General features: G+C 43.0%; 1 protein-coding gene across 1 annotated transcript in view; it reads left to right on the top strand.

Annotated features, from left to right (window-relative positions):
- RGS6 (regulator of G protein signaling 6) overlaps nt 1-14,891 on the top strand; it is a 95,468-nt gene that overhangs the window by 51,375 nt on the left and 29,202 nt on the right. The window contains exons 10-12 of the mRNA XM_026078754.1: nt 1,013-1,074; nt 6,689-6,799; nt 10,285-10,410. Of these exons, the coding sequence (XP_025934539.1) occupies nt 1,013-1,074; nt 6,689-6,799; nt 10,285-10,410 (299 nt within the window). The remainder of the gene's footprint in view (nt 1-1,012; nt 1,075-6,688; nt 6,800-10,284; nt 10,411-14,891) is intronic.

The following is a 14,891-nucleotide window of genomic DNA, read 5'->3' as shown; positions in this document are numbered from 1 at the left end:
AGCATCTTTTCTGAGAACTAAGTCCATCTGTAAAAGTCAGACTATTGTTATCTGAAAAAAAAAGCATATAAAGTTATTGAGTTATCAGCAAAACCAATTGTATGCTTTAGCTGTGCTTGATCCTTGCATGCTTTTTGTAAAGTAGTCAGTATTTACAGATAAATATTAATTGAGCTGTGCAGCGATATGTATTACTGGTAATACTGACCTTCTAATCTAGTATTACTCTGCCTGTGGGCTGGTAGACAGATTATTTTCCAGGATGTCTCAAAAGTGGACATTGACAAAGGCTAGGGAAATAGGCAGCATACCAGGGCGTGGGCTTTCAGGGAACTGGGAAAAAATCATTTGCACAGTACTTTCAAGGAATGGCCACCAACTCACACATCCTTGCTTCAGCCCAGGGGTCTCTGGCTCCCAATTATGTTTCCTGCAACAAGCAGCACACAGCGAAGTGCAGGAAGGAATCACTAGGTTAGCATTTAAGTAAAGGCAGCTTTTGCACCTGTTTCTTAGGCAGCCAGTTTTAGGGTGAACTTTTGAACTAATTCTGAACACTGAATTTCTTGAGCTTTTTCCATCGTAGGCAACACAGGCTGCAGAGTACTGTTGAGAACTACCATAGCACAGTATAAATGGGCTCTAAAGCCATTATTCATCTTGTGATGGCAGTCAGAGTTACAGTCAGAAATGGAGGAGGGGAGCATGGAGCAAAAAGGAGATCACATTGTGCCCTGAGTAGTCTAGGAACCTCAGCCCCCAATACATGCATGTTTCCTTTTCTACTTTTAATTATTTCTTCTGAAGCTTCCTCCAGGGCTTTGCCAAATGAAATGGAAACTCCTGTTGGAAGCAATTAATAAGCTTCTTCTAATACCTAGGGAAGGGTCCCATTTCCTTCTGAGTTACTTGCACGCTGTTTGGAATAAGAAATCAATGGTATGCTGGGATATGATCAGTGCATGCTCAAGAGCTCCTGGATTGCTAATGTCCTTGTCATCTCTCTCCTCAGATAAATTTTCTGAACATGCAGATAGACAGACATTGTTTAAAGATGTCCAAGGTAGCAGAAAGGTGAGTGTCTCCATCTGCATGGCTTCCCATATTTCCTCATCTCAAATGCGGTGTTTCCAGAAACGGAGAGCGCACAGCAGCACACAAAGGCTGGTGCCGTTTCTGTGCAGCGGATCCTTCTCCCTCCTTGACTGGCTGTGCTGCCTGTCTGCTCACCACTGACACTTCTGCACTCGCTCTTCTGCCACTGAGAAAAAGTAGGTAAAAGATGAGGATGTCACTGTATTGTAAAAGTAGAAGAAATGTGATTCACAAAAGGACGAATCCTTTCAGGGGTTCTGTTTCCCTCTCCTTCACAAGCCTAGAGTTTATTTACAGAAAAGGTATTCATGTTTCAGTTTAAAAATAACCATTTTACTTTTGTGGGTGAACTCTCAGAGTGCTCATCTCTCCTGTTAGTCTGGCACAGCTAGCATAGCTCTGGGGAGGGAGTTGTGTTTGCTTCTTGCTGCATGTGTTGATCACATCCATGTTCATATTTGGGTTTTAGGGCAAGTTTCTGCTCCCACTTACATATATAGAACCCTGTGGGAAGTACTAGGTTTGTGTCTGTGCTACCCAAAGCAGTGTTTTAAGAGATGAATGTCTCACAGAGGCAAGTCAAGGCACAATTTGACTTGCAGAATATTTATTCCTGGTAGGAAAGTATGAACAAGAAAAGAACAAACTCAGGTTTAACTTCTTGTGAATGACAACTCCTTTACTCATACTTCTAAATTATGGACATTTGCAATGAAATCGCTCAGACAAACGTAGGGATCAGCACACTCTTCTGCAACATCACCTTTTAGAGCAAAACTCTGTTGAACATGATGTACTTTATAAGGGCAGGTGCCTTGTAGACAAATAATAAAGGAATTTTTATTTAAACAAATTTAAAAATATTACTCTCTGAAATTTTGTGCTTTGCAGTGCCTGCTCTGCTAATTAGCATGTGTATAATAAACTAGGCAATTTACATGACAAGAGCTCAAAATTGAGTTCCTATCGGCTCATAAAGTTTAATGAAAACTTAAGTAAAATTTAAATGAAAATTTATCTAATTAAAAAGAAAATATTCAGAGGATTCCTGAAATCCTGCATGTGCTATTTTGTGCTGTGAAATTACCACATCCATATTTATGTTTTGGGCTTTCTGGTTCTGTTCTTTTTTATTAAGAAGAAAAGGTTGTGCTTTACAAAAAAAAGTGTTATTTTGTACTGAGATTACTTACAATGACTTTCATATCCTAAGGCAGTAATCATTTTCAGGCTGGTAATTTACAGGCAAGCAGATCTGTCTTTCTTGAATTTTTGCTAGATTTGTATTTATTCAATAAGATGGACTCATTAAAAATCATCCACTGTGGACGTTTGTTCCTATCCACATAACACCCTGTTGTTCAAGTTCATAAGGAGCTACTGATAGTGTAAATACATACCGTCAATGCCCAAGTTTGAAAACACTGATCTATTAGTTTTGGGCACAGCTAGGTAGGAAACAATTTTCCTGATCTGGAAGGACTTTGGCATTTTTTTTCAATTGGTCCCAAACTGGGGGAGAAAATAGCTATCAAAACTTAGGCAAACTGGTAATCTGGAGAAAAGTAAATTAGATCAGGACAATCAAAAACTTTTCACTTGTTTTGAAAAGATTCATTCTGATTTTAAATTTCTTTAATATAGATATATTTTAGTTTAAATTCACTAAGATGTGGGAGGAAGAAATTTTTAAAGCAACAAACGGAAGTTTGTAATTTTGAAAATGTACAGAGGCTAACTGACAAATTTGAAATAAAAAAAAATGTAATTGGGATATTTATCAGAACCCATCTTTTACTGCAATTTTTTTAGCTCTCCTGTTCCAACAGGAAAAAGTTTATCTGGAAAATTCCTCACCAGCTCTGGGCTGGGGAGCCTCTGTTGTTGAATCTGCAGCTGTGATGTCTTCTGTGGGTTTGATTTCCAGGAGGTGCTAAAGAGCATGTTTTGAAAAATCAGCTCCTTTATGGTGCCTCAGGCCAGGTCGTCAAAGTCATTACCTGCTTTTGAAGATTTTGGCCTAATGATGCGATAGCACAAAGTTTCCTGATTACTTGCAGACAAGTAGATAGCTAAAGCTCTTGTTCTGAAGGGAAAAGCCCTCTCATCTGATTTTATGTCAGTGTATATATTATTATTTAGCATAAGTAGAAGCATGGCATGACAAGAAGGCTAGCTGGAAAGAAAAGGTTACATGTGAGAGTCATGGAAAAATTCAAGGCAAAAGGGGCCTTTTCCTGCCACCTGGTCCAAACCCCTGCTCAAAGCAAGGCCAACTTCAAAGTTAGATGAGGCTGATAAGCACTTTGTCCAGCAAGTTTTGAAAATCCCCAAATTTGGAGATTCCACAACCTGTGCCCATGCTTCCCCCCTTCCTCTCTGAGTAATTTTCTGCTTGTGAAGAAGGGTGCAGTTACATGATGCACTTGCCTTGTGGAAGGGTCACGGGCTCTTCTGTTGTGGGGCTCGGGGTCAAGAGCAGCAGCAAAAGTTGCCCAAATGTGGAGGGCTCTAAACAGCACTGCCAAAGGCAACTGCAGGAAGAGAAATGAAGAGCTTGATAAGTCAAGTGGCTTGAGAGGAGGGATGGGTGAGGGCGAATGAATTTAGATGACCTAAACTGAACTGTTGCTTAAAATAAAACCTGTATGGCCTGGAAGCAGCATGTAAAACGCTGAACACACACGCACATACCAGGAGCAAATCTGTTGAGTAAGGAGGTGCCACTATGAGCAAGTCACTCCTCAGGCTGGCCCTGCACTGCTGGGATTAACTGAAGTGCCAGCGCAGCATGGGGCCGCTGGAGCACAGCAGGGGCGGCGTCTCGGCGCCCTGCTTTCCCCAGCCGGACCACCACACCAACGCCTCCTGGCGTGTCTTCAGTGCAGCGAGAAGGCACTTCGGGACAGGATGAGGGAAATCACGAGAAAGAAATAAGGTAGGGAGTGGTGAGGGAAGCAAGCTGCTGTCTTTATGAGAAAATACAGACCAGAACATAGTCCAGCTACTCACGTCCCCTGTGCCTTCTAAGGTAACGTCACCGGGGCTGCAGGGGGAAAGCCAGCAGTCAGCCACTTCCAAGCTGAGCACCCCAGTCCGAACTGAGTTAGGGGGATAACAGTTAATAGAAAGAGATCAGGGTCTTGTGGTTCCTGCTGACGGCGGTGGGAGTTACGGGCCTGTTGCTCCACTCCGGAGTTTGAGCCAGAGGTAAAACAAACCCACAGCAAGTGCTGGGAGTGGATTTGTCACTGCACAAAACAGTTAGTCATTAAATGTCTCAATTTTCAGACAGTTAAGAAAGTAAATAAGGGATATAATAGAAATTACTTTAATAGTGATTGACCGAGTGCATAATTTTCCATAAATGTGTGATATTCTATTGGATAGTCCTTGTCCAACTGTAGAAGAGGAACAGAAAGGCATTCAAAAAGTTATCCTCAGCTCCTGTTAAATAAATGCTCACTACTGAAGGTTTTCCTCCCCATCCTTCCTGTTCCTCTTCTGGGAGCAGATCTGCACCAATTCTTTTTTGCACCAATTTCTGCACCTTTCTGCACCAATTGAGGGAGCAGACATCCCTCAGCTGCTGCATGCACCTTGGAGACTGTTTTCCCCTTCTTTCTTCCACATCCTTTCTCCCCATTTGGGACCTGCACACTGTTGGCTTTAGGATTTGTCACGGAGATTTGAGAACTGTTGAACAAAACTGTCGGTAAATTCTACCTCCTGCTTTCCCTGATTGCATCGTTCAGTACTGACGCAAGCCCATCATACGTGGCATTATAGAAAAGGCTGAGGAAAACCTGAGTGTCTTCCTACCAGCAGCAATCTCAGCTCGCTAGATGAAAATCTGTAACAAATCTGTGTTAGCCTTTCAGTTTCTCAAAGTTATTGTGAAGGCTCAGCAGGCCTCCTGAATGCAAGACAGGCAGGTGCTCAATTTGAGCTCTGCACCCTTCAGTGAACCATTACCACTGCCTCTCCTACCAGAATTACATTGCATCACCTGAGAGGCCAAAAGTCCAGGTTTGCATTTGGACAGAAATGCTTTCCCATAGGGTGCATCCTGCCTATAACCTCTGGTTTACAATCAGGCAGTGATTCAGCTGCTGTAATTATGCTGAATCAGCAAGATGCATTTAGCAAATCTCCCCTTGTTTCATTTAATTGGGGGGGGGGGTTGCTAGTACTTGTGGCACCTCTGATGCCTTATTATTTTGTTAGAAGCAATTTGTGTTTCACAGCAGATAACTTCTGATTGATTCTTTTTTGTTGGATGTGTTTTGATCAACCCTCTCTCTCATTGATATCTCAGGGGTTGCTGCTGCTCTCTGAAATTGGATGCTGCTCCCTCCTCCAACCCTTGACCCACAGCAGTCATGAAATGTAATTAATGAAATGAGAYGAGACAGGCCTGAGTGCCCCGAGGGGCAATGGGAACCTGCTGTGGTTACAGAAGTGTATGATTTTAATGCCTCATGATAAGAGCTAGGACAAACAAAAAGAATAATTACTGTAGAGCAGGTCAGGGAAACTTTTTGCCTTTTGTGACCCTTTATTTCACAGGATCTTTTAATTCTCCTGCCTTGTTGAGGGATGGAAGACCGAGATAAAGTTTAGCATGGGCAGGCACAGTGAAAGTAAATTAGTTGTTCAGTATGATGAGACTCAATTAACTTATTTAATTAGTTGACAGAGCTAGGCAAAAAATGTAAAGTGTACCTTAGAGTGTTTAATGTATAAACTAAGACAAATTTCTTTTGATTTCTTTTTATATATGCTGTCTCCCTTTTGTAAAAATGTCCCCCCTAACCCCTGCCCCAATTGAGGAATTCCTGAACTGTTTCTGCAAACAGACAGTTATTTCCCCAGGGAGTGCTCTGAAACTCCTCCTAGTAAGGATTAGAGACTGCTGTATGTGGTCTTAGCTGACTAGTCATGAAACAAACTGGCATAAATGCCACACGGTTTTCCAACATGCATGTCATTTATTCTATTTTAAGTTAATTATTATAAACTACTGTTAAAATGTATCAGGATACTGACATTGTTCTAGGCAGTGTACCGATATAACAAAAACATGATCCATAGTCTGACGATCTGACACTCAGAGCTGTGATACTGCGAAGATTTAAGCATATGCTTAGTTACAGTGCATGACCCTCCTTAGATGAGTTACTCAAAATGCGTGAAGTTAAATGGGTGCAGAGAACAAGAGGCTACAGCAGCATGGAACGAATGAAGAGGGGAACACAAGGTTCATAGTCATCCCATTGCTCTCTGGGAGAAGTCCTACCATATCAGTCCAGCTGCTGCCTCTTCAGGCTTTTTGTAGGCATCCTGACAGAGCCAAACTTGAGGAAAATATTGCGGTGAGTTGGTGGGTGTTTGCAGAGAAATCCTTCCATGCAGACTCCCTGGGGAAAGGAACTCCTATGGTCACTGAGGAATTGACCCTTCTGTATGTAAAGAAAAAAGCAACACACAAAAAAGAAAAAGAATTGCTGAAAGCTATAGCTTCTGATATGCAACCAAGCATTCAGGTCCTGATTCTTTTTCTTTTTTCTATGTTCATTTTTATCTGTCATAGTTTAATAGCCTACTCGGAGCAATACATGGAATATGACCCCTTTATAACTTCTGCTGAGCCTTCCAATCCCTGGATAAGTGATGATGTGGCTTTGTGGGACATAGAAATGAGGTAAGAAGCGGCTTTTACTTGGTAAATTTAAGTAATCTTAGGGTAGTCTTGCTATTTTGTCTGTATGCTCCTCCCACCTCCCTGCTTGGATAGGAAGTTGGATGTCTGTAAATTTACAAGATACAAACACATAGCTACAAGTTAAAAAAGGAGCTGATGTTTTATTTCCTCTTCTGTGAGTTATACAGCCCTTCCACATCTGTATCTCTTGATGTCTGGTGCTCTGTAAGTCAGGTCTCGTCAAGCACATGCAGAGTCAGGTCTAAGAGTTCACAAATGCTGGATGCTGCTAAGGGACATTTGTTGCAGCACACCTCCTTTGGCCCTTGAGAGCCTGCTAACTGTCCTGGGATCCCTGTACTGGGATCCCTGTGCAAGGCGCAGCTGGCCACAACTGGGCAGACGCTGGTGCCAGCCGTACCTGCCTGCAGAGTCACTGTGTAGCAGAGGTGTGCTATGGCATGGGGCCAGCTGAGTGTAGTTCACATGCCATGTGTGACACCTGGCAAGTCTGAAGTATGGTAGATGGACAAAGTGAGTCTGGGCCTCACCTATTAGTGAACAAGCTGGCTTGTCTCTGTGATGGTGTGTAATAAAGAGATGAAAAGGGAGAGGAAGGAGTGCAGGACCTCCAGTGCCTTACACCTCAGAGAGCTCCTCCAAAAAATGTGTATCATGCTGCAGTTTAGACTGTCTTTTGCCCATGGGACATGAGTGTGAACAGCCCATTAAGAGGCAGTTGCAAGGGAAGTCTGGCCAGTATCTTCATCTGTTGCAGTCACAGGCTATCAGCAGGCCTAGTAGCAGGACTAGCATTATCCTGCCTGCCTATAGGTCTAACAGCTATAGGAGAAGGTTTGAATGAAATATAGGGTTTGCCTAAGTCTAATTAATCCACTGAGCTAGCATGGTTAAGGTGTAGCTGCTTCAATGCCCAGTGGCACACAAGTGGTTTCCTTTGCTTCCCAGCCTGTGAGACTGAGGGCTCGTTTATAGCTTGGTTAGCCTTTAGTGTAAGTCCAGAGCAAGACTTGAGCTCTGGATTTGTAGCAAGATGCTGTGTTTCACTGTGCAATGTATGACCTTCACAACTCACTCGCACACATCCATTGGCCAACTACTGCTAGTGCTCAGCAGCTTCTTCCGTTTAGCTGTTGTTGTTCTTCAGCATCAAATCTGAACTGGGAGTTCACTTAAGCAAATCTTTGAGAAGAGCGTGCCAAAGCTAATCGTATCTGTATTTACATAATAATGTAAAGTCTAAGATGCTGTCAGCCCAAGAAAGCCAGTCCATAGGAAACAGTGTCCCAGGAAAAGAGCAAATTATTTCCCTGTTTAAAACCAATGTGATCTGGGACATGAAAGGTATTTTTCATCAGCATCTCTGGAAGTCATAGAAATCTGTAAATCTGTTACTTAATCTTTGCCCCTCTTCACATAATTTGGATATTTCAGGTTTCTTTTTAGTCAGTTTCTCTCATCTTCTCCCTCCCTCCCTCCCTGCAACCTCTGCAGAATACTTCTCTGGATGAGCCCCCATCCACAGGGTATCCAGGCATCCATTAATTCTGCATCTGCTGAGGTAGCTGGAAATCCCAAAAAAGATTTCCGTGTCCCTTAGCAATACAATTTAACCAGATGTCATGGCTTTTATATAAATTTAAAATAAATGCTTGGCTCTTGCTATGATCTCTGCGTTAAGTTAAGGAAGGTGATTTTCTTGCTGATGAAAAAGAGAAAGCAGTATTGTTGAGAGACAGAAGAAAAGACAGCTCTGTATTTCCATTTTATTCTCTCTTATAGGAGAACTCACTGCATCTGCATCTAGTTGCAACTTGCATGAATAATTAAATGTTCCCCAAGAGCTGCAGTAGCCCCTTGTGTTGCCTGCAAAGCTGTTTCTCAGTTAGGAAAGCAGAGCCCTCATTCAGGAAAAGCAAGCTGCTTACACTTCTACTGGTAAAATCCTATCTATCTGAGTATGGAAAGCACTGTGCCACTGCAGTTAATCCTTCATGGCACTTCAGGACTTGGGAACTGCCACTAAAAACCTTCCATTTTGGACAGCACTTTGGCCTTTTCAGTTCACGCGAGAACGTTACACAATGGCAGTGCACCCTGTGCAGTAGAACAGCCACTGATCTCTGAATTAGACAGGAAATTCCCTGAACCTAGCTCGTGTATAGCACTGCATGAGCAGGGCTCTGCTGTCCCTGTGTCTGGGCTGGCTCGCTTAACGACGAGGCAGGTACCTCAGCACTGCTGCCCTCAGCGCTGCGGTTCCCGGGCAGACGCAGGAGGAGCCCGCCTGAGCTCTCTGCACTTCGAGTAAGGACATGCCCATCAGTTTTGCTTTGTCTTTACACCAAGGGGAGATCAAAGTAGGCATTTTATTTACCCCTTCAGCTGATTTGTCTTCAGCACAGATCGCCACTGCCCCTTAAGGCTCTAGGATTAGGAATCACTGTGGACGTGATGAGACATGCAGTTTAATAGATATGCACTGTTAACAATGGCTGTACTGTCACAAATGTGAGCAGCTGAGCRGTATTTTAATGGTTGTCTCATAGTATGACGCCACCACACCAGAAGCTTTCAAACGCTCTGTGCGCCCAGCTTATGTTCTGATGCAGAGACTGTCTTGAAGACTCTTCACTGTGATTCCCAGGCACTGCCTCTCCCTGTAGGCATCTCTGCAACATGTCTGGCAATTTAAACAATAGCTTATGTAAGCAGGGCTTTATTAAGAAATGATTTAGGAGCGAGGTCATTAGTGATTTTGGATGCCTCTGCATCTCAGTTTCCCAGCTGAGACACAAAATGAGAGCCCGATTATCATGGCTCAGGGAGTGCTTGCTAATCGTCCAAGAGTTAGACATCCAAAAATCAGAGGCACTGAAAAATAAAAGCCCACAAACCAGTAATCATTTTTAGAAGTCTTGGCCTCACTGCTTCTTCATGAAGCTCCCTTTTTAATGCAAATCTGCAACTGAAAATCCAAAGTCAGCTCCAAGTGACCAGCCAGCGCCATCTAAGATGCGAGAAAGATGCTTTGGAGCTCACCAGGGGCCCAACGAATGTTGCTGACAAATCTCTGCCTTGGCATGTAAGAAATTACCAAGGTGCATTCAAGAAGCTGCATAAGAAATGCATAATGAATAATCATTCAGGAACATAAAGTATGTTGTTCTTAACATGAAACGCACAAGAAATTACTCTTTGAAAATCATATCATGTGCTGTCTCTCTCATCTCGCTATATAAGCAGCACCCAGATAATACGATTGCATTAACAGTGACACTGGTCTTCATAGCTTCTTTTTGTATGTTATTTGCTAGCTTGTATTTCTGCAAAATCTTGAGAAGACAGCATCTCCTGCTCTGATAATCTTCCTCCCTTTGCTGCGTAGTAGCAGCAGTGGCAGCTGCTCGGACAGCAGGCAGAAATGCACATTCCATCTGTTTTTGTCTTCTCTCTCTAAACAGCAAAGAACCTAGCCAGCAGCGTGTGAAAAGATGGGGTTTCTCTATGGATGAAGTGCTGAAGGACCCAGTAGGACGAGACCAGTTCCTTCGTTTCCTGGAATCAGAATTCAGCTCAGAAAACCTCAGGTAAAATCTTTTTCGACTTGAACTAGATAAATGGGGCTAATCATACTCTCATGCATAGGTGAAATGCAGTACTTGGTCTCTGGTGAACTGCTAAAAACACCAAGTTGAAAACTGCTGGATGTGGCCCATAGTACTGCTACAGATGTCTATACTAGAATAATGTAAGTAATCACAGGAACAGGGTTTAGCAGTGCCAGTGTTGTCAAGTGTCACATGCAAAAGTCTGCAAATGTGTGCCAATGTGTTTGTGTGTGTGGTGAAACGTGGCATATAGCTCCTAAGTCCTCTAACGTATGCTTATACACAATATAAATATATAAGATTTGTGCGTGTGTTTGTAGCAGGGGTCCTGTGAGTGAAACATGGTTTGGTGATCATGTGCCCAAAGACTGTTGTAGTACTGGTACTCAGCAAATTAGATTTGCACCAGCTTCTTTAAATTCTGACACCTCCTGACTATTTGAGAGTTTGGCCTTCCCACCATAATAGTAGTCTTTTTATGCAGGTATTCTGGGTAACTAATATCCTTATATTCTGAAGAAAACAAAACTTCCATTATGAAACACAATGTAGACACTCACATGATTCTACATCAGGTTTAAAGTCTCTAAAGCCACTGTGCACAATTCTGCTACTTCAGCTATAACAGTAATGGGTAGCAGCAGTAAGTTGCCTTTTTTCGAGAACCAACATGAAAATGATTGCTGTAAGATCCAACCCCTCCATGCTTTTCTGTAGCGCTAATGTAAACCCAATTTCTAACCTTAACACATTGTCCTAAGATATAGTCCCACTGCAGACTCATCTGCAGTTTCATCATCCGTTGTCTCTAACTCCAACCTGAACCCTAACTTCAACTTAGGGGAAAGATCTCCCCTGCTGTGGAGAGAGTGAGGTCAGTAGAAGAGCTAGTTTATTGCTGTATCCTGCAGGTACAGGAAAACAGGTATCCTGCAAAATTAAAATAGGATGGGTAACAACAGAAGCAAATATACTGGTGTGAGCTCTGAGAAGTTAGGGTTTGCAGGATTATGCTTGAAACAGGGCTGGGGCTAACATTAGGACTAGCATTCAGAATTGCAGGCTTTTAAATGCTAGCTTTGTTGCTCTGTTCTGCAAAGTCCAAAGAAGATGGGAGAGGGCTCGTGCCAACCAGAGAGGCAGCCTGGGACAGGTAGAGRTTGATAATCCCTGACTGAGGTTATGGTTCAGATTCTCACCTTCTTGTGACAAAGAGCTAGATTTACTGCTATGTTCAACCATTTCTGCAGAAGTAGGAAGACGGTTGTTAGCATCAGGGCACATGACTTGTGATTAGTGCCAGGGCAAGCTGCAGTCCCCAGTCTGTGCTGGAGGTGAGGGCCTGGGTCTGTGTTAGGGTGCCAGTGTACAGGGGCTGACCAGCAAGGGTGGCTCCTGGGCTCCAAGACTCTTGCATGTAGGATCCTTACCCTTGCTCCTTGACTGAAGTCCAGGAGGTTACAGGCACTTCACAGGCATCTGCGATGGTCTTCACCTGCCCCTTCCCCCCACCTAGTCCTGGAGACACAGAAGGATCCAGCAGCAATGTAATTTGGCTGTGTCTTTGGTTTTGTGCCTTTGCTGGTAGTGAGTGAGTATGATGTTGTTCTCAGTTTAYACCAGCTAGGAACTTGGTTGCACTGGCTTTAAGTTTGTGTTTTCTTTATTTTTTTACTTAGAGAATCAAATGCATTAATAAAGTACGAGGACAATTGCCACTTCATTGCAATCTGCTAGCCTGTGAGATCTGAAAGTGAGATTCCCTGGAAAGTGACTTTAAACTACATGGGAACTGGTTATTGTATTTCCTTGCCCAGCAACAAATAGAGAAAGCATGCCAGCAGCAAAACGGTGAAAAATCAATGTGCTTTCATGTTTCTCATTTTTAAAAATCTGGAAGTTACTTGTAAGATAAAAAAGGGATGTTGTTAAATTACATATGAACTTGGCATTGTATTGCTGAACAGTTATTGAACTTGTATATGTTTACTGCAGTTATGCACAGTGGCGCCCATTAGCAATTAAAATGTAGTGATGATGCACAGGATTAATAATCTGTATTGAAATACTCCTCAAATGGCTTTTCTGAAATAACCTGGGGTTGCACTATTGAAACCCAGCAGGTTTTACACTAGTGGGTGTCCCCACACTCATCCTACTCAAACAAATAGAGGAAGTTTCATTGTTAGAAAGCAAGTATTTATTTTTCTCGGTCAGTCCCAGCTGCTCCTCCTGCTGATGTGCCTTCAATTTTGAAATAGGTTGTACTAAAAGGAGGCTGCAGACCAGGGGACTGTGGTAGGAGAGGTTAAATCCCACGTCCTTTTTGGAAGACTGTGGTATCATTATTAGTTAATATGGTACCATTATTGTCATTCTTACAGTATCATTATCATGGAATTGGCAAATGTGGTATGATTATTACCTGATATTGGATCAATATTAGCAAACCTGCTTAGGGCTATAAATAACACTTAACAGGACATAAAGGCAGAAGTATTCATAAGGAGAGCTAGAACAGGATGGACTGTTAACAGTGCTGCGAAGCAGCAGGTGGCTTTCTAGGGTTCAGGTGTGGCAGAGAAAGCTCTTGAATTCTCATTTAAGAATGTGTGGTAGAAAGGAAGGCAACTGCTGGATGCTTAAACAAGCAAGCAAAATTTAAGTTACACCTAACAGCAAGGTTGGGATCTGCCTCAGCTAAGTAGACGGCTTGAAAATACCAGTATCAAGGCTCCCTTTACAGTCAGAGAACAGAAGCTGAAGAGGAGTCAGTGAATCACCCTGCGCTAGGGGAGGATTTGTTTCAGCCTTAAGTGAACATCTAAAAGCAGGGAAATTACACTGTAAAGTGCCTGTCTCTCTCCAGCATCTATAAGCCTGGAGAGACTAATTCAAATGACAGTGTCTGCACTGTAGATGTCTACAGTTAAGTGAGATGCATCCCACCCAAGGCCTGGGAAGCTGTGAGGAACTTTCTGAGGGCACAGCATCTAGCATCTTGTTAGAAAAATTACATTTGCAGGTATCTTGTAAGGACTCTTCTCACAGTAGCTATGCAAAGACATGGGAACTGTCACAGTGGGGACACAGCCTCTCTTGGGAGTGTCAGTGGGATCCTCATTAATGCTGGCAGGAGTCCTGTACACCACTGTGCTGTCCTCAAGGCAGAGCCAAGAAAGAGAGTGCTGGAAAGCCTAGCAATTCCTGGTGGTGCTAGCAAAGAGATTTCATGAAGTGTGCAATTGTGAGTGGCTTGAAATGAAAGTAAGTAATTCAATGGTGTAACAAGTGGACCAGTTCTGCTTTTACGCCCAGCAGTGCAAATCCCAGATCATTGGGTTGATTGCAGTGGGATATTTCTGTATCTTTCTAGCTGAGCAAATTGGTCCTGGTGGGGGTGGCCTGTGAGGCACTGCCCGAGACAGCAGCAGCCAAGCCTCGCTGACCTCCCAGGTCTCTTTCCAGTGTGTTCCCATGTGCTAATAAACTTGCAGGATCATGTCCACTGGTCTCCTGGGTTTGGCTGAGCCCTGTGGCTTATTTATTTGCTGGCTGTCCATTATTTATGTGAGAGCAGGAAAGCCAGTCAGTTGGGGTTTTTTTTCTATTTTTATTTTAACTCTTTTTCTTGCTCTCTTTTCTTTCCCCTGTCACTATCTTTCATCTACAATTTGTTTTGCCTCTGTTGATTTTTGAAGTGCGCAAAAATACAGCAGACAAAATGCCAAGCTTCAATTAAAAAAAAAGGCCAACAGAGAGCTGTATAAATTTTTTAAGACCTGGAAATCTCTTGAGACATCTTAAGATTGCTGAGATGTTCATCTAACTGGTGGATTGATTTTTCCCAGCTTCAAAGTGTGTCAGCTGGAAAGAGAAACTACTAAGTGGGAATATGGGACACACTAATTTCACCCAAAGGGAAAGGAGACTGCACACCTGTTTATAGACCTAAATAGAGAACACATGATGCTTTGCAGGAGTGTACTGTGAAGCTTGCAATACACTAATGGAAGCATTTTGTGTGTTACTGTGAATGTATTTGGAAAACCTGAGTTATCTGGGAAAGAATTTTATCTGCAGAAAGCATTTATATCTTATATGACCCCTAATGGCTGAAATCTGCTGCCAAAATTATTTTTCTTTACTTTTTCTTTAATTTTCATCAGAAAATAGAGTTTACAGATGTTGAGGAGAGCAGGCATATTAAGCAACTCCCCCACCTCTGCAAGCCTCTACTTTTCTAAATAAAAACATTTCCATAGAAAGCTTCTAACCAGATATAGTCTAAAGGCCGTTAAAACGCAATTACTGTGTTGTACATTTACACGGGGCTGCACTCGTTTCTTAGCTGTTGCTGTGCAAGGTTCGCTGCCGGGGTGGTCGTAGCCTTTGCCGAAAGGGCGCCGTGGCGGCCGCCGCGGGGGGGTTGCGCGGCTCCTGCGCGGCTCCTGCGCGGC

The sequence above is a fragment of the Apteryx rowi genome, unplaced genomic scaffold (assembly GCF_003343035.1).
Source record: "Apteryx rowi isolate R43461 unplaced genomic scaffold, aptRow1 scaffold_488, whole genome shotgun sequence".
NCBI classification, from domain to species: Eukaryota; Metazoa; Chordata; class Aves; order Apterygiformes; family Apterygidae; genus Apteryx; species Apteryx rowi.
Note: the sequence above shows the minus strand (reverse complement) of the source record. Positions and strands in the feature narration are given on the sequence as shown.